General features: G+C 37.9%; 1 protein-coding gene across 3 annotated transcripts; it reads right to left on the bottom strand.

Annotated features, from left to right (window-relative positions):
* Positions 1-4,476: 4,476 nt before the first annotated feature.
* LOC132140201 (gastrula zinc finger protein XlCGF62.1-like) lies at positions 4,477-12,141 on the bottom strand. 3 transcript variants are annotated; one of them, XM_059549010.1, is made up of 3 exons: positions 12,057-12,141; positions 10,443-10,593; positions 4,477-5,335 (listed from the first exon to the last, which is right to left on the bottom strand). In XM_059549010.1, exons 2-3 carry the CDS (start codon positions 10,525-10,527, stop codon positions 4,545-4,547), a joined length of 876 nt encoding a protein of 291 aa, XP_059404993.1. In that variant the 5' UTR covers positions 10,528-10,593; positions 12,057-12,141; the 3' UTR covers positions 4,477-4,544. The 3 variants fall into 3 exon arrangements, with proteins under 3 accessions (XP_059404993.1, XP_059405011.1, XP_059405003.1); XM_059549028.1 differs by lacking the exon at positions 12,057-12,141 and adding an exon at positions 10,921-11,017; XM_059549020.1 differs by lacking the exon at positions 12,057-12,141 and adding an exon at positions 11,147-11,226 and having other exon boundaries at positions 4,478-5,335.
* Positions 12,142-19,627: the final 7,486 nt, after the last annotated feature.

Below are 19,627 nucleotides of genomic sequence, written 5' to 3'. Positions count from 1 at the left end.
CTTGGAGTTTGTCTTTGAGAAACTGAATCTCTGCTATGGAATGCTCTAACTCAATCTCAAGCTGGATTCTTTTCCTTCGTTCAGACTGCAGCTCTTCTTTAGTTGTGCTACTATTTGGTTGTTCCTCAGAATTGATAGTGAGGGCTTGATCAGCTGGAGATGGTTCATCATCTTTGTCAGCCATAAATTGTGTAGCCATTTCCTCCTCTTCATCCATGGGTGGTGGAACATTTTTAGGCACATCCGCGCTATCCTGTCTCAGGGAGTGAAGTGACATTCAGCCAAGTATGGTGAAGGTGGAGGGTGGATTGAGGGTGGAGAGAGAACTGTACATGCACTCCCCCCACCCACAATTCCTGCCGGCCCGGGACTCGAACTCACAACCTTTCGATTGGGAGTCCGACTCTCTAACCATTAGGCCACGACTTCCCCTTAAAGTATGAATTAGGCCACGACTTCCCCTTAGAGTATGAATGCTCTTCCAAAATTTTTCCAGTGGGAACATCATTTGTGGATAGACACAAAACAGGGACATTTTTTCCCCTGCAGGAAAATGGCAGATGCGAGAATTGACACTGGGCTTCTGGTCAGCTCGTCTAAGGATTAATTCAAAATAAAGTGAAAGTGAAAGTGACGTGACATTCAGCCAAGTATGGTGACCCATACTCAGATTTCGTGCTCTGCATTTAACCCATCCGAAGTGCACACACACAGAGCAGTGAACACACACACACACTGTGAGCACACGCACGGAGCAGTGGGCAGCCATTTATGCTGCGGTGCCCGGGGAGCAGTTGGGGGTTCGATGCCTTGCTCAAGGGCACCTAAGTCGTGGTATTGAAGGTGGAGAGAGAACTGTACATGCACTCCCCCCACCCACAATTCCTGCCGGCCCGGGACTCGAACTCACAACCTTTCAATTGGGAGTCCGACTCTCTAGCCATTAGGCCACGACTTCCCTTACAGCAATGTTAGTTTTATGGAAGTTACACCTTTACAGATTAAAATTACAAAGTGGGGTGGGGAAAAAAATAAATAAATCACACAATAAAATATTTGTATTATATTAGAATGGAGTTTTTCAGCATTTACATTAATCTTCTTCATTGATTTGTCCACGTTTATATAGCTACTTATATAAACAAAAATTAATATCATTGTTACCTAATGCCTTAACTAATGCTGTTTACAAATACAATCATATTATTATAAGTGGGTAAAAGCCAAGTTTACAAATATCAGAGTGCAGGACCCACCCTTTTTATATAATTATATCCAAACTAGTTACAATAGAAGTAAATAAACCAGGTATTATTTTGAATATTTTAATTAAACACATTTCTCGACGTAATGTTAGCCTTTAATAAAACTGCAGCGGATCTAATCTATTAAACAGTGGCAAAGTAATCAAGCATTTAGATACTTTAAGAGAAAGACAAAGGTATTTTAGCTGTTGATTTGGTTATGAAAAACGTTTATTCTTGCTAGCCTTTTTAACTCCACCTGACCGTCAAAGTAACATTAGCGTGTTAAGCAATATGCACCATTAAAGTTTCGTCGTGGCCACATTAAGGCAGTAAATACGGTGTTCACATGGAAATCATCGTTGTGTAAGCTTACCTTACGGCACGAACCCAGAGTCTCCGCTGGTTAACATCGGACGGAAAACGATAAAACGAGCACCTTTCAGTCGACGACTTGTGGTTGCATTTTGGGACAAAACAAAACACCATTGTCGAACTACAGTCTCTCCACAGAAATAAAGAACTACAATTTGAAAAGACTAAATATATGTTAACAGTTAACTGAAATGTAAACTTGTGAGAGCATGAGGCTGAAATGCGGGCTAGTGAGAGATTTCCTGTTTGTCTTGATGACGTCTAAAGTCCCCGCCAAAGGATGTAGTCCCTTTTAGCAACTTGTTAGCAACCACAGTTTTTAAGACACAATCAAGTTTTAAAAAATCAAAAGCAGGTTATAACTGGTGTGTTTTATGTCATAGATCAAAACGTGAAAATATTTAGAGGCTTTGTTAACCACACACCTTATTTCAGGCGATGTAGCAAAAACCCATTCAAAAAACCCATAGACTTTAGGGCGAGGGAACCCGTAGTGCTAAAATGAAACTCACTTCCGCGTTTTGGCCTACAAAGTGACGTCATAACTTCGGCACTCTATATGCTTATAGAGTATCAATATACTAGTTTAATCATTTAATTTCAGTTTGTGCGTCTGTCCGTGAGCCTATTCTCCATTCTGGATGTGTTTAACTGTCATCCATACATCCAGATTGGCCGAGACCACCTCAGAGGCCTAAATGTGCTTGAACCCCGTAATTGCTGCTTGCAGCTATATTTTTTACTGTGTAACAGTATTAAGTCAGCTCTTTTAAGAGTAGTTAATGATCTCTTGTTATCTGCAGACACTGGTAACTGTACTATTCTCTTATTATTGGACAAGAGCATGGCTTTGGATACAGTAGGTCACCGCATCCTGTTAAAAAGATTAAATCTTGAGGTTGGCTTTTGTGGTACTGCATAAGACTGGTTTGCATTATATCTCATAAATAGGAGTTTTTCAGTGGGAATTGGTGAATTTTCATCAAGTTCAGTTCCCACCACTTGTGGGGTACCCCAGGGCTCTATTTTGGGTCCAATTTTATTCTCCCTATATATGCTCGCTCTTCGTTTTATATTTGAGTCTCATAAAGTTTCATACCACATTTACGCAGATGACACTCAGCTTTATTTTCCTCTAAAATAAGGTTCTGATTTGGTGTCCTCCTTGCTGGCTTGTTTAAAGGATATCAAGAATTGGATCGAAAACTATTTCCTACAGTTTAATAACAAAAAAAAAAAAAGATTTGTTTGGCCCTTCTCACCTTTTACATAATTTAAGACCTACTCTGAAAAAGAAAACATTATTGAAAAGGTTAAAAACCTGGTTACCTGTTAAATTTGATTTTCCCAAAATCTCATTTAAAATCTAAAGGGAACAGAGCTTTTTCTGTTCTTGGTCCTACACTCTTTGCCTTTATCCATTTGATCATCCCCTACGTCATCTCATTTTAAATAATCTCTTAAAACATTTCTTTCCCCCTCAGGCTTTTTCCTTAACTTGAAATACGTATTTTCTTCTTCTGTTAATTTCTTTGTTTGGTGATGTTTTTTATTATGTGTTATTTAATGATTTCAAAATTTTTATATCGTCTTAATGCTTTGTTAGTTGGTATTTCTGATGTTTTGGCTGTGCAACACCTTGATCAGCACTCATTGCTTTTAAGGTGCTTTATAAATAAAGTTGACCTTGATTTATAAAGGTTAATTTATTGAATGAGAAGCTAACAATAATTCTCTACTACATCCACAAATAACCAAAGTGTGCTATATTTAGCAAGTTTCCTTTTTGCATTAGAATTTATTGCAATAATTTATTGCATTAGAAACAAACAATAATTGTCCCATTAGCACACTTCAAATTTACTTGGAATGCAATTGCAATGCATTTTAAAGTCACTAAAAAGTAAGGCATAGTATGACCTCAGTTTGTTATTAGTATGATATTAATGTATGTTCAACACTCTTAGTGTAAATAAAATTGCAATTGTGATGTCACCAAAATACATTAAAGTTAATGCTGAATTAATTCTGCATTTCAAAAATTAAATAAAAGAATGGCTAAATAAAGTGCACTTTAGTATATTTGGAATAGTTTCACTTTAGCACATAAAGTGTATAGTTAATACAACTTTAGTTGAACTTTAGCACTTCTTTTGCACAACTAAAATGCATTAAGTACAAAATTAGTTATTCCAGTGTAGCAGATTTAAAAAGTATACCAATTTATAGTGTGCCACAAATATATTTGATACACATGATAATCAAAACCAAATATGTGTTTTATTTTGGCAGACTATCCAAGACATAAGCTCAACAACAGTTCATTTACATTTTAGACATGCATAGATATAGCATGTTTTTGCTTCCACTCAAAAATGGTAATTCTCAGAATGATATAATAAATGATCTACGGGGTATTCTGAGCTGAATCACACACATTTTGTGGACGACTGAGTTAAATTACATCTACCGTATTTTTCGGACTACAAGTCGCACCTGAGTATAAGTCGCATCAGTCCAAAAATACGTCATGATGAGGAGTATATAGGTCGCACTGGACTATAAGTCGCATTTATTTAGAACCAAGACATGAACCAAGAGAAATCATTACCGTCTACAGCCGCGAGAGGGCGCTCTATGCTGCTCAGTGGTAGGCTACAGGAGCACTGAGCAGCATAGAGCGCCCTCTGGCGGCTGTAGACGGTAATGATTTCTCTTGGTTCATGTCAAATTAATTTTGATAATAATAAGTCGCACATGACTATAAGTCGCAGGACCAGCCAAACTATGAAAAAAAGTGTGACTTATAGTCTGGAAAATACGGTAGTAAAAAGGGGGCATAATAGGTTCCCTTTAATTCACAGTAAATTTGCCATCACAGAAAATGGAAGATAATGACCTGAATGCATTGAATTCTACAGTATATTACTTTTTTAATAGAAAACAGTGTGCTACTGTTGGGATTGCAACTGACATTTCAGGTCCATCTGGTTTGTGAACAATGTGAACTCTTTTGTGCATTGTAAGATTTACTTTACATCTGAAGCCCTTTCCACACTGATCACATATGAACGGGTTTTCTCCAGTGTGGTCTCTCAAATGGGTGTTCAATGTTGCTTTATATCTGAAGCTCTTTCCACACTGACCACATATGAACAGGTTTTCTCCAGTGTGGTCTCTCAAATGTGTGTTCAATGTTACTTTTTGTCTGAAGCTCTTTCCACAGTGTGGACATATGTAAGGCTTCTCTCCACAGTATAATGTCTCGTGTTTTTTAAGTATTCTTCTTTGATTAAAACTTTTTCCACACTGAGAGCAGGTGAAATGTCTCTCTGCCGTGTGAACACTCATGTGGCCATTAAGGTTTCCACTATCAGAGAAACGTTTTCCACATTGTTGGCAGGTGAAAGGCTTCTCTCCGGTGTGTATTCTCATATGCCTGTTAAGGCTTCCTTTTTCAGTGAAACTTCTTCCACACTGTTTGCATGTAAAAGGCTTCTCTCCTTTGTGAATTCTCATATGGACATCAAGGTATGTATGGCTAGAGAAAAACTTTCCACACTGAATGCAGGATCGGCTTCTACTTTGTGTGGATGTTTTTTCAGTCAGTGAGCAACCAAAAGTTTTTTCTCCAGTTGTGAAATCAAAATTTTCATACAGATTTTGTTCTTCCTTTTCATTCAGTTCTTGACTCTCCTCTTTCAGCGGCATCAGGTCTAGGGTTAAACCAGAGAAATTTAAGTTAGTAATAACAATAAACAACAGACATCAAAACGAGGTCACGGCAAACCAAGCTGTCGGTCAACGTCAGGCCATCAGTGAGCATCTGTCGGGCTAGTTTGTTTTGCACGCTAGTATTCTGCGTACTTTCTAAAATCCTATATGGTGAGGGCTTCGCGCGATTGCTTCGTGCCCATTTCTTAAGTTGGTAAAAGCCCCGTTCATCATGGGCGCAACTCCACCTATGTATCCTCGAATACCTATCTAAACAGGATGTTGCTACTAGAGAACTGTTGAGACAGCTCTTTCAGCAAGCTTATGCGAAAGCTAGTAGTAGCCCCTGTGTGACAGGCAAGACTTAGTATAAAATGCTAGACTCTTAGCCATATCACTTTTAAAGGAATCTTTCCTGATTCCAAGCCTTCAGCTCTACCCCAGGCCGAGGCCCTAACAATTAAGTTGGGTATGTAGCTTAGGCCTTTGGCCGTAAGAGGTACTGTCACAGACAGCCGTCTAAACGTCCCAGGGGCAACTTCCATGGAAATGGTAGAGTTGGTACTTAGTGTTCGCCATGATTCTGGCCTGCACTCCCCTCAGCATGGTGGTGTGGGTATACTGTTCCCCATAGCGACCCCTAGAGGACGCAGGGTCTCGTTCCCTACTCAGGGAACCATGGTTACATTCGTAACCTGAGACGTTTTCCAGTAGTGGCACCTGCTGTCTTAGAGTGACATTTGCATCTCATTCACAAATGTAAAATCGGACCATTATGTTTTTGCTTCAGTTTTTTTAATTATAACAATCCAAATAACATTTATTTAGCTTTTTTTTTGGGATAGTAATTCAAATGGTTTCCTCTGATTTAAAATTTTAATTTAGTTATTTCTTTTAGTTGTATGATTTTTGTTATTTGATTTCAAAATGTAAAAATTGTTGAATTTCAAATTAGTTTTATTATTTAACATTTCAATTTTACAAAGAAATATGCAGCATTTTGTCTTTTGTCTAATAATAAAAGCACACATTTTTATTTATAATTTGTCTTAAATCTCAATTTGTAAATAGTAAATAAATATCTAAAATGTAAGAAAATTGTATGGTGTAATATGTATTGTGAATTATATCACATCATACGTTTATTGAATAGTTACATCCAGATATGCTACTAGTTTTTGCTGAACATTCTGATTTGTCCACAGTAAAGTTCAGCTGATGTCTTTTTTTTTGTTTTTTTTATCTCGGGCTTGTCATTCATTTTGGGCTACCAAAACCTGAAGAATGCCTGCCCGAAGGGCTACCAGGGATTTAGAAATTTTGCGAGCCCTGAGGTGTGTTTCTCAAAAGCATCGTTAATTAATAACGACATTGCTTCTGACTGTGGACAACGATGCCTGTCAATTTTGACTCAGCGATTCTTTTGCGACTCTCTTTCACTTAAAGTTTAGTCCATTCATTAAACAAATCTATTGAATAACTTTGACAAACTGTGCCAGTTGTTTTGGCAACTTTTATTCTGTGTTTGGTGTGTCTGGATTCGTTTTGAAGCTTGGAATGCAGCATGAAACAGGACTGATTCCCATTTATTGTATTCAAATTGAATTTCTATTGATTGGAAAATTTAAATGACATAACATTATTTTGTTGTACATAAAAATTCTGTGGAAAATTGATGTTCTTAAAAATAAAATCCAAAGAAAACAAATACGGTTGGTAGATGTTGGAAAACATAAAAACAAGACATCAAGTTTATGGGCCCTACATACACCCAGCGCAATTCGACAAGGCGCAGCGCAAGTGTGTTTGCTAGGTTTAGTCTGGCACTGTTCACATTTTCCCATCCAGTTAAATAATAAGAAAGCATTTATGTTTTTGGAAAAGGCAGCCCAGAACAATGCAGAAAAAACATAGGCTATATGTTTGAGTTATTTCACAATAAACCTATTGAAATTGTTCCCTAGTTTGCGCAGTACATTTATTTATATCTTACATTTATAGTTTATATTACTCATGTTCTATTCTGTATTGTTAATATAACTCATACACTCTCCGAATAAAAAGGTTGCATTTTATGCAGGCAACAGCCTATTACTGGCAGTCCCTTATGACAATGAACCATGGTAAAGCGAACATAGTTTAACTATAGTATTTGTAGATTTCGTTGATTACCATAACAAAAGAGTTAAATGCAAAGAGCATTTATGGTCTGAATTTCCTGAAAAAATTGTTATGATTTGTTTGGTACTTGTGCATACCGAACCGAAAGACCCCGAACAAAAATCTTTGTGAACCGTTACACCCCTAAACTCAAAGATTTATATATGGATCTTATTGTTTACTTGTCAGTATGTTTGAATTTTTCTTAATCTCTTTACATTTACTTGTGGATCATAATCAATTTATTTGTAATAATGCAACAATTCTACTCCTCTAATTGTTTGAGTCTACTACCATGTAGTGAGACCAGTTCACTACCATGTGTATAACAGGACTTCAGACAAAAAAAAATTAGTAAGAAGCCATTGGCCTCTATAAGAAAAAAAAAAAAAAGATATCATTTTGTACGTGGTGTGTTTAACACAGTCAGGTTCAAATGTGGGTGCAAAAAATCCCTTAAAACTCTTGCAGAGGTTTGTCAGTGTTGCCATTGTGCTATTGCCTTGTGGGCAAAGTGAGAAATGTTAAATAAAGCAACATGGTACAAAGATGAAAATGGCTTGATTTTACTTTCAATTCCTTTTACATTCTCCAAAGTATTAACATTAACATTTTTCATAACTCCATGTAGGACGTTTCTGTACGTAAATGTAAGCACTGTGGCAGTAGTAATGCAATATTTAGAAAAAGGAACTCTTGTACTCTTGATACTCAACTACTTTTAAAAACAAATACTTCAGTACTTTTACTTGTACTTGAGTAAAATTTAGCAAGGGGTTTCTGTACTTTTAATGAAGCTGTGTATGGGATTAGAATCCCGCCAAATGTATAGCAGTCACAGATCGAAAAATAATAAGCATAAATAAAATATTTAAAAACACGTGTAAAATAATAACGCACAAAACCGATTGGCCCACAAGTTCTAGATTGACAGCTGCTCATCTAGCCAATCAGTCCAAGGGGGAGTTGACGTCACTCCAATGCGACTCGTGGCTGCTGTGGCAGGTGTGTGAAGATGGATAACCAGCGTCAGCAGACAAATCCTGGATGATCTCAGGTAATTAGCCATAAATATTTGTTAGTGGGTGACAGAAACATTCCCTTTGTGTATTATGATATTTTCTGCAAGCTCTATGTAGTCTGAGTAGGCCGATATCTAGCCTGTTAACACGTGTCTTGTTAGTATAGTTACCAATACTTTATAATTTAGGCAGTTGGGCTGCATGATAAATCACAAACGATATTTAATTTATCTTGTCAGTAAAGCCGGTTCTGTAATCAGCGGTAAATCTCCATCACCTGCACGCTTTCACATGGAGCAGCATTAGCGTTCGATTTGAAGTAGCTGCACAGAATGATCACTGTATGACATTAAAATACCGCGCGAGAGATAAGGAAGCACACGGATCCAATGCATTCGGATCGCTCTCTCTGTACTTTTATGTCATACAGTGATCATTCTGTGCAGCTGCTTCAAGTCAAACGCATGCTGCTCCATGTGCTATTTGTTATTAAAAAAAAAACTGCATTTGTTTTTCGGTTTTGTGCGTTATTATTTTACACGTGTTTTTAAATATTTGATCTTTGCTTATTCTGTTTCGATCTGTGACTGCAATACATTTGGCGGGATTCTAATCCCATAGCTGTGTACTCTGTCTGCCTCTGCCAATCAAAGCAGAGCAGAGTAACCTCACGCAAAGGAAGGGTTTGGAAAGATGAATCTTTGCACGAATTGTTTGCGAGTCATTGAAAATTAACGTAAAATGAAATGCACATTATAAGAAAATGAAAGTGTTGCTTGACCTAGCATGCATTTCAGTCTGTTGTTGGGAACTTCCAAAACCAAATTATAAACCTTGCCCCATTACACTATTTGAACTTTAACATCTCTCAACAAACTTATTTGGTAACACTTTAGAATAAGGTTCCATTAGTTAATGTAAGTTACCGTATTTTCCGCACTATTAGGCGCACCTTCAATGAATGGCCTATTTTAGATCTGTTTTCATATATAGGGCGCACCGGATTATAAAGCGCATAGAATAAGAAGATACTGCAGTCAAACGTTTGACTGGGTTTGCATTATGCATCCACTAGATGGAGCTGTGCTTAAGGGAATGTCAACATTTTGACAGAGCGCCTTGATCCATATATAAGGTGCTCCAGATTATAAAGCGCACTGTAGTTTTTGAAGAAAATTAAAGGCTTTTAAGTGCGCCTTATAGTGCGGAAAATACGGTACCTACTTTAGATAACATGAACTAAGCAACAACAATCCTTCTACAGCATTTATTAATCTTAGTTAATGTTAATTTTCATTATTAAAATCAAAAATTTTGCCTGTTAACATTAGTTAATGCGTTGTGAATTACATGAACTAACATTGTATTTATAACTGTATTTTAATTTACTTAACATTAACACAAACTAATAAATACAGCAATACATGTATTGTTCATTGTTTGTTCATGTTAATCAGTACATTATCTAACATTAACTAATGGAACCTTAGTGAGCACATGTATGGATCTGTTTGCAAATGCCCATTTCTGTAAGACAAATTATGTCACAATATTAGTCATTGTATTTGGTGAAATATAATGGTTTTAGCTGATTTAGATTAGTTTCTGTCCTCTCCTCCTTGACAACTAACTAATATTTTTTTGCCATTTATGTTCAGGTATGATAATAGTACAGTTCTTTTACAGACAAAAAGAAAAAAGTCAATTATGCACAACAAATGTAATCACTCACAATTATTGGTTTGCATTATGCAATTATTAAAAAATTATTTACGTTATAATTATACCTAATTGTTAAATAAAAATAGGTCATGATATATAGCATAATAACGAATGTCCAACTCAAAGTAGGATCTTCTCAGCTGCACATAAAGCACATACTTTATTAAGGATCAAAAGGTGTTCAGCTTTAAGAATGAAATCCAACCTGTTTGTTCCTCAGTATCTTCTTGTTTCAGACTCAATGTTTCTTCAATCTTCACATCTTCAGTCTCCTCTTTAATAAAGGCCATCTTTATAACAGTGTGTCATGAATCTCAGCTGTTTCACCAGTGTTTGTTTCTCTGTGTGTGGACAATCTGTTTAAGATGAGAATAATTAACAGAAAGAAAATTAACCCAAACTAACTCTCTCAGCTGAACAGTTTCAGTCAGTCACTTGTAAAAGAGAGAGTTATTCACCTTAAGACAAGAAACAGCAACACTAACGTTACAGATTAATAAAAGAATTAAGAAATTACAGACACTTCATATTTGTCTTTAATATTTGGTATTTAATAGTGTGTAGATTAGATTTAATAATTGGTTTGTAGTTGTCATTACATCACATTTGTGTTTGTTGTTATCGTTGCATTACGTTACTTTTTTGGCAGCGCGAATAACTGAATCATATCAATAAAAAGACACTCGAATAGTTTCTCCATCATTTGTTGTCAGCGGCTGAACTGGTGTTTATTATAAACTGAGTCTTTCACTCATTCATCTGAGCTTTACTCACACGATAATGACAGATAGAGCATTACAGAGCTGCATTCAGTAATAATGATTTAACTTTACATCGCTTGTTAATCTATCATATAGATTTAACAGTTTATATTTAATGATACACTTTAATTGGTTTAAAAAGACACACCTTCGTTGATCTGAATCACAGACGCAGGAGCGCGGCGCAGCCCCGTGACGTCACACCACCAGACCAAAATAAAAGTCCCGTTCAAATTAAATGCATGATTTACATCATGTTGTGTGAGATTGTATTTAAAAAGCAAAATATTCATATTTGGGTGCAAAAAGTCGGGACCTTTTTCCTTTTTTCTCTTCCAAAAAGAACATTTTTGTCAATTTTGTTTGATGCGTATCATAGCAATAAATATAATTTATTCAATCCTTGTCAATAAACTAAAAACTTTATTAGGGACAGATTATTATTATTACAAAAAAAATACAACAATCAATAGGTAACTTGCTGCATTATTGTGCATAATTAATCCCGTGAAAATGTGTGTGTGTGTGTGTGTGTGTGTGCGCGTGTACACACACATAAAACCACTGCCATTCAAAGCTAGATTTGTCACACAACATCTTGTATCAGCTATGGTCTGCAAAAAACATCTTCAGACAGAGGTGAATCATCAATTGTTTCCAAACTTAAGCAACAATCCAATAGCATAAGGCTTTAAAGGGGACATAATATGCTTTTTGTATTATATTGTACTGTTCTCTGAGGTTCACTCATAATGTTTTCAAAGTTTTTACATCAAAAATTTTTTTTTAATAAATTTATCTATGACAGCTTATATCTTTTTTTTATTGTTTTAAAAACACAAACCTTCGTTGATGTGAATCACAGACGCAGGAGCTCCCGCCTTGTGACGTCACTGATTCATCTGAGGACACCCTTGACTCAAATAATTCATGTTAGAGAGAGCATTACAGTACTGCATTCAGTAATAATGATTCAACTTTACATCGCTTTTAATTTATCATATAGATTTAACAGTTTATATCTAATGATACACTTTAAATGGTTTAAAAACACAAACCTTCATTGATCTGAATCACAGACGCAGGAGCGCGGCGCAGCCTTGTGACGTCACACCACCAGAAAAAAATAAAAGTCCCGTTCAAATTAAATGCATGATTTACATAAATAATACAGATAATGAAACATATGTATTTAGAGTTTTATTCTTGGTGAAATTTATGTTTAAACACATGCTGAGTAGTTGCGTGATATTGTATTTAAAAGGCAAAATATTCATTATTTGGGTGCAAAAAGTCGGGAAATGTTTTCCTTTTTTCTCTTCCAAAAACAAGACATTTTTGTCAATTTAGTTTGATGCGTATCATAGCAATAAATATCATTCATTCAATCCTTGTCAATAAACTAAAAACTTTATTAGGGACAGATTATTATTATAATAAAAAAAATACAACAATAAATAGGTTACTTGCTGCATTATTGTGCATAATTAATCCCTTGAAAATGTGTGTGTGTGTGTGTGTGTGTGTGTGTGTGTGCGCGCGTGTTACACACACATAAAACCACTGCCATTCAAAGCTAGATTTGTCACACAACATCTTGTATCAGCTATGGTCTGCAAAAAAACATCTTCAAACAGAGGTGAATCATCAATTGTTTCCAAATTTAAGCAACAATCAAATAGCATAAGGCTTTAAAGGGGCCATAAACTTCTTTTTGTATTATTTAGTACTGTTCTCTGAGGTTCACTCATAATGCTTTCAAAGTTTTTACACCCCCCCCCCCACTTCAATTGCAATTTCCTACTATATTTCCTACTTTTCCTAAAAAATTGCATACTTTCCTACTGTATATTATGTGACATACATTATGAGTGGTGAGTAGTATGTCTGAATTCACATCATTTGAAAAACAGCAGGCAAGAAGTAGCTGGATGACCTACCCAGAAAACATTCCCGTGCGGGCCCCCTGCAGGTTTTCTGTGGGACATTGTTGGCAGAGCAAACCCACACTGATGTGGGTTATCCCATGCGGGGCCCATAGCAGTTTGGTCATTTGGGGCCCTATGGGGAATTCCTGTGGGCAAGCACAGTGAAGTTATTAACACTTCAGACAGGTGAGTGGACAGACTGGAGATAAACTCTGCAGAGTTAAGCTCCAGTCTCAATCCTGTACTGCTGAAGCAGCTGATCAAGGTCTTCAGGATCATCACACACTTCAGACAGTAGTGTGGACAGACTGGAGATAAACTCTGCAGAGTTAAGCTCCAGTCTCAATCCTGTACTGCTGAAGCAGCTGATCAAGGTCTTCAGGATCATCACACACTTCAGACAGTAGTGTGGACAGACTGGAGATAAACTCTGCAGGATGCTGGTCCTCCAGGACACCACTGTTGTAAGTGATCAACCTAGCAGTCACCCTGCGTCTCTTCTCAAAGGTGTCAAAATAAAATTATATTTAAATTTGTATTGATAGATGCAACATTTCACTGATATTCATAGATTTTTCCTCTTTTTCCCTACTTCGTTTGTCAGATGCAGATAAGAGTCACAAGCAACAGGTCACTGTGTCATGATTCTGTCACCACTTCCTGTTAGACTTATTTTGTCAACTAGCATCCAGCTTCCTGTTCCTGGCCTCGTAACTCCTCTTTAATTTCCCTCATTGGTTTCACCTGTCTCCCTAACTATTTAAGCCAGTCTTGCTCTTACCTCCTTGCCAGATTGTCTCATCAGCTCATTGGTGAACATTCCAGCCACTTCCTGAATCAGATCCTTGAAGTCTGTGTGAACTCTACCCTGCCTGGAACCTGAATTTTCTCTCTCTGCCTGAACCTTTATCAAGAGGTAGTAATTTTGACTGACTAGTACATTTGCTGCTCTGGATTTGGATTGTGGAATTGTTTTGGACATGGGATTGGAAGAGGATAAAATAAATTGTATTGTATTGTCTCTGTTCACGATTCACTCAGTTCCTGCTTGGAACTAACTTGCTAACCTTCCTCTGATCTTATACTCCCATCACTGACCCATTGCTTACTCCACTGTAGCCTCCTCCTGGCCTGGAGAGGACCTGCCAGCATCCTGAGAACATTGATATTAAAGAAACTGAAAATAAACTTTCAAAACTTATTCTTGTGTCTGTCTGTAATTTTGGGTCCAATAGTAATTCCCTCACACACTGCATCTTTTGTCATGTAAGTACACTTCAATTTATTTAAAGCTGCATATCCATCAAGTTAAAGTCATTATTTCTTAAAGGACACATTTAGTCATTCACACTCTGTCACTCTTTGTGTATCTCTGCTATCAGTAAAGCATACATTTATTTGTAACATTAAAAAAAGTTCCACAAAAATAATATAAGTGCCCTGAGAGACTTCCTGAGGTAGAAACTTTAATTTAGTTTATATAAATATTTGTTTTATTTAACTAACTGATGAGGTAGTAGAATGACTTCAGTTCCATGCTGAATGAGGTAGTGAGCCGACCAATGCTGCACAAAGTGACTGGTGTCTGTCATCGTATTTTAGTGGGGGGGGGGGGGGGTGGAAGGACCTGGGGATGTTGGATCTGGGGGGGGGGGGGTTCCATAGTTAAGTGGTGCCTGGGGCAGAAGAGGGATGAGGGGGGGGGGGGCAAGTTCTGGAGCGAGTTGAGCTTCCTGATAGCCTGATGAATGAAGCTGGTCCTGGCCTGGAGACTCCGCGGTCTCCTCCCTGATGGCAGCAGACTGAAGAAGCTGTGTGACGGGTGTGTGTGATCACCTGCAATGCAGAGAGCTTTGCGAGTGAGACGGGTTCCGTAAATGTCCTGGAGGGAGGGGAGAGACACACCAATGATCTTCTCAGATGCTCTCACTATGCGTTGCAGAGTCTTTTGGCAGGACGTGTTGCAGGCGCAGTACATGATGAGGGACGAGGCTCTGGCTCTTCTCAGTTTGCGGAGGAAGTAGAGACGCTGTTGTGATTTCTTGACCAGTGCTGAAGTGCTGTTGGTCCAGGGGAGGTCCTCTGTGATGTGCACACCCAGGAACTTGGTGCTGCTCACTCTATCCACAGTCGCACTGTTGATGGTCAGAGTAACGTGCTGAGTGTGTGCTCTCCTGAAGTCAACAACAATCTCCTTCATCTTCTCCACGTTCAGAGAGAGATTGTTGTCACTCTTTCATCCGGCCAGGCGGCTTACCTCGCTCCTGTAGTTTGTCTCATCTCTGTTGCTAATGAGACCCACCACAGTCACATTTTGACTTATGTCTGTTCTTAAGATGTTACAACTTTTTGATAAAGCTCTAATAGGTATTCTTTTAGAAATTTGTTTCAAATTCCCCGTCGGCTTTCGTCGACATTTTGAAGTTGGCTTGCTTTGTCCTGGCTTTTAGTAAAGATGCTTAGTACAGTTGACAGGCCACTGCTGCACATCATAATGAAAGCTTATCATTTGCATGTGTTTTTAAGCCTTGCCATTTGAAAAATTCTTAAGAGTTTTAAGCATTCAAAACAAGACGTGGAATAACTCAACTAGCACTCGTGTGCCACGTTCGGTGCGCATGCAGAGAGCTAACGGGCAGCAACACTGAGCTGAGCTCTCCTTTGCATCTCCTGCACCTGAATGAATAAATACAAATCGCAGTTTAAACATGCAAACAGAAAAAGATGTGCAAAACACCAATTCAACACAGGGTGCATGCAGAGAGATGCATCTAACCGAAATTTGCCTGTTCTTGCTTTTGTAACGACAAAATTATGTCAAAATACCTGTCTTGGAGAGTATCCTCGAAAAAACTGTCGGTTACATCTAAAGTGAAAGTAAAAGGTGGATAAATAAATTGGATGTGTATCATTACAATGGATGCATTGTCTCTTAAAGTGACCACACTGGTGCAGACTGGGTGCAGAACACTATAGTTCATTTATGTAAATGAGAATAGCAAAGTAAAGTAAACTGTTCCTTATTATAACCAAAAATTCTACATACAGTGGACTACCAGTAAAATAGTTTTACAAAAAATAAATAAATAAAATTGGAACCAAAAATTATTCTGACACTTTGACCTGACCAATCTGTAATTGCTAATGCAAACTTTTTATACCACAGACTGAACAAAATTAAGCATTGCTTGGTAATTGATTGACAAAGTATTTATAGTTGTGTAAATATTGTCATTCTAACAGTCTGGTTTTTTGGTTGATAGGTAATCGATTACATACCTTAAGTTATCTGACACTATCAAGATGAATTTGTTCTGACACTGTCAGTGTTTTGCCCTGACACTGTTTGTCTTGTGTTTTTCTTTATTGTGTCTATGTCTTGTTTCAGCACATGGCCTTGTTTTACTTGTCCATGTGCTTCCTTAGCCCCTCCTCCTTGTTTCCTCTTTACCACACCCTCTTGTTAGCCTAGTTGGTCTAATTGTGCTCACCTGTTCCTCATGTATTTTTCTCCCGATTTATAGTGCACCTTTCCCTTTTGTGTTTGCTGGTGATCGGGGAGCGAATTTGGTCGAATCGTTTTTTTCTTGATGGTTGTGTAGTTTGGTTAGACTTAGGATTTGTAGGTTGCGGAGGCTGGTGTTGAGTGAGGATAGTATGGACGAGGACGAACGTAGTGAGGCTAACTCCCAAAGGAAGAGGGGGCTAAGTCATGACAGCGAGTCAGAAGACGCGAGTGAACGAGTGGTGAGGCGGAAAATGGATCAGGAAGAATTGAAAGTGCTGGTAAAGTTCAAAGAGGGTCATGATATTAAGTCAGTAGGGCCTGTTGCTCTCACGAAGTTTTTGTGCGAGAAGGTGGGTGAGATTACCAGAGCTAGAGTGCATTCTGACGGTGATTTGATGATAGTGTGTAAAGACGTGGGCCAGCAGTTGAAAGCATTAAAGCTAAAGAGTGTTTTCAAAAAAGAAGTTTTGGAGGTGAAGAAAAGAATGGCGACAGGAGAGGTGTGTAGGGAAGTCATCTATGGTATTCCCACAGATGAGGATTTGGGAAAGCTGAAGGATAGCATTGAGGGAGGACATGCGATTAGCATGAAGAGGCTTAAAGCATGGAGATTTGGTGAGAAGGTTGATAGTTTATCAGTATTAGTGGATTTTAAAGGGGAAAAGTTGCCTAAATATGTCACTATGGGTTATCTGAACTACAATGTAAGGATGTATGTGCCCCCTCCATTGCGATGTTTCAAATGCCAGAAATATAGCTGCTTACTGTAAAGGCACACAAACATGTGGGCGCTGTGGAGGAGAACATGTCTATGGTGCATGTGGAAGTGGGGTGCAAGAAAAGTGCGTCAACTGTGGAGGAGCGCATAGTGTTGGGTATAGGGAGTGTGACGCCAGAAAGAGAGCAGTTGAAATCCAGCATGTTAGGGCTGAAGGAAAGTTGTCTTATGCTGAGGCAGCTAAGAGAGGTCAAGTTGAACCAAATTTAGTGAGACAGTCAGCAAGAGCTGTAAAACACTCAGTTGATGATGAGGAATTCCTGGTAAATAAAAAGAGAGAGTTTGTGCTTTATTGCGGAAGTTATAAACTGCACGTCAAAAGCAAAACACAGATCTGAGAAGACAGCCATAGTGGTTAAAAGTGCCAATAGGTATCTGGGTATTAAAGATATTACGTGGGAAAGTATTTATGAAGAACTTCAGAACAGAGATAAATCTGAGAAGCCAGCATCCTTATCACAGCCGTCTTCACAGTTGCCTGCGTCGAGTTTACAAGCTAAAACTTAAAAAAGGGAATAAAAAAATAAAAAATAAAAAAATTATTTTCTACAATGGAATGCTAGAAGCTTGGTGGCAAATGGGCAAGAACTCAAGAGGTTTATCTTCAAATTAGAGACTAAACCTGAGATTATTTGCGTTGTTGAGACATGGTTGAAACCTCATCTGAATTTTGTTTTAAATGGGTATGTGTGTGAGCGAAATGATAGGAGTGATAGTAGTGGGGGTGGGTGTGCAACTTTTATTAAGGTGGGGGTTCCCTACAGAGTTTTAGGTGAGGGTGAAGGATAAGAGTATTTAGTTACTGAGGTTTGGTGTGATAATGGTAGTTTAAATATTGTAAATTTTTATAATCCCTGTAAAAGACTTTATATTGAAGCACTAGAGTTGGTTGAAGGGCAAGAAGGTGGCAAAATATTATGGCTAGGAGATTTTAACGCACATAGTTCCCTGTGGGGAGGGGATGAAACGGATCACAATGGCTTGGTTTTAGAAGAGCTTATGGATAGGAAAGGGTCGGTTTGTTTAAATGATGGGTCACCTACTTGTATTGGGATGAGGGTGCAGTCTGTATTAGATCTGACTTTAGTTTCTCAGTCTCTTGCAGGTCAAATAATATGGGAAGTCTATAGTGAGTCAACGATTGGAAGTGACCACTATCCAATTATGTGTAGGATGGGTAGCATGAGCTGCAATGTGACCCAGTGTTTCTCTGAAAGATGGAATTTCAATAAAGCTGATTGGACAATGTTTACATTTATAAGTGATAGGAATATGGGTCAAGTTGAGGTGATAGATGATGTGGATGAATTTACATAAAATGTTAGTATAGCTATGGTGGAGGCTGCAAAAGCTTCTATTGTTGAGTCGAGGCCTGGAAGTAAGAAACGGAAATTGGTACCCTGGTGGACAGATGAATGCACACAAACAATAAGCAGTAGAAATGAAGCGTTTAAAGATTTAAAAAATAGCTTAAGGTTCCAAAAGTATCTGGAATATAAAAGAGAGCAGGCTAAGGTAAGGAAAGTAATTAGGAAAGTTAAAAAGGATTACTGGACAAAGTATTGTAACACTATAGGAAGGCAAACCTCCGTAAATGAGGTATGGAGAGTTGTTAATAAAATGAGTGGGGTGCGGCAATCTTGGAGCTATCCAGTCCTTAAGAATGGTGACACTGTGGCAGTGGAGGATAAAGATAAAGCAGCATTAATGGTCAAAGCTATAGCTAATGTTCATAGTAGTCTCAACTTAACTGATGATGAAAGACATAAAAGAGCAGCAAGAAAATGACAGTATCAATATCTTTTAGAAAATGTAGAGGATCAAAATGATAGCTTGAACGCAAGTTTTTTCAGTGAGTGAACTAAAAAAGGCTATAAGCAAGGCGAAGGTAACAGCTACGGGAAAAGATCGAATAAGTTATGCAATGTTGAAACATCTTAGTAACAAGGCGTTTAATACTGTGTTGGAATTATTTAATAAGGTGTGGGATCAAGGGAAAATTCCAAAGAGCTGGAAGATGGCTGTTATTATTCCAATTAGAAAGCCGGGGAAAGATTCTACTATGGCTTCAAGCTATAGGCCAATTGCTTTGTCATCCCACCTGGGTAAGGTAATGGAGAGAACGATTGTGGAGAGAATGACTTTTTATGTTGAGTCTCGGAATTTGATAACGCCATTCCAAAGCGGCTTCAGGAAAGGAAGATCAACGATGGACCCAGTTATTAAAATGGAGAGTGATATAAGGAAGGCCCAAGTGTGTAAAGAAGTAGTTGCTTCAATATTTTTTGATGTGGAAAAGGCGTATGATATGCTTTGGAAGGATGGTGTGTTAATTAAAATACGAAGGCTTGGAATAGACGGTGTGAGCCGTGTCCCGGGCACCTATCAGCGTCGCCCTGGCAACAAAGGAGATCC

This window comes from Carassius carassius, chromosome 1, assembly GCF_963082965.1.
Source record: "Carassius carassius chromosome 1, fCarCar2.1, whole genome shotgun sequence".
Lineage (NCBI taxonomy): Eukaryota > Metazoa > Chordata > Actinopteri > Cypriniformes > Cyprinidae > Carassius > Carassius carassius.
Note: the sequence above shows the minus strand (reverse complement) of the source record. Positions and strands in the feature narration are given on the sequence as shown.

Bases quoted from the DNA above. Each gene is read 5' to 3' on its own strand.
- LOC132140201 (XM_059549010.1), bottom strand. From the start codon at position 10,527: ATGGCCTTTATTAAAGAGGAGACTGAAGATGTGAAGATTGAAGAAACA. The intron at 5,336-10,442 runs GTTGGATTTCAT...GTTTAACCCTAG, and splicing joins AGATACTGAGGAACAAACAG to ACCTGATGCCGCTGAAAGAG.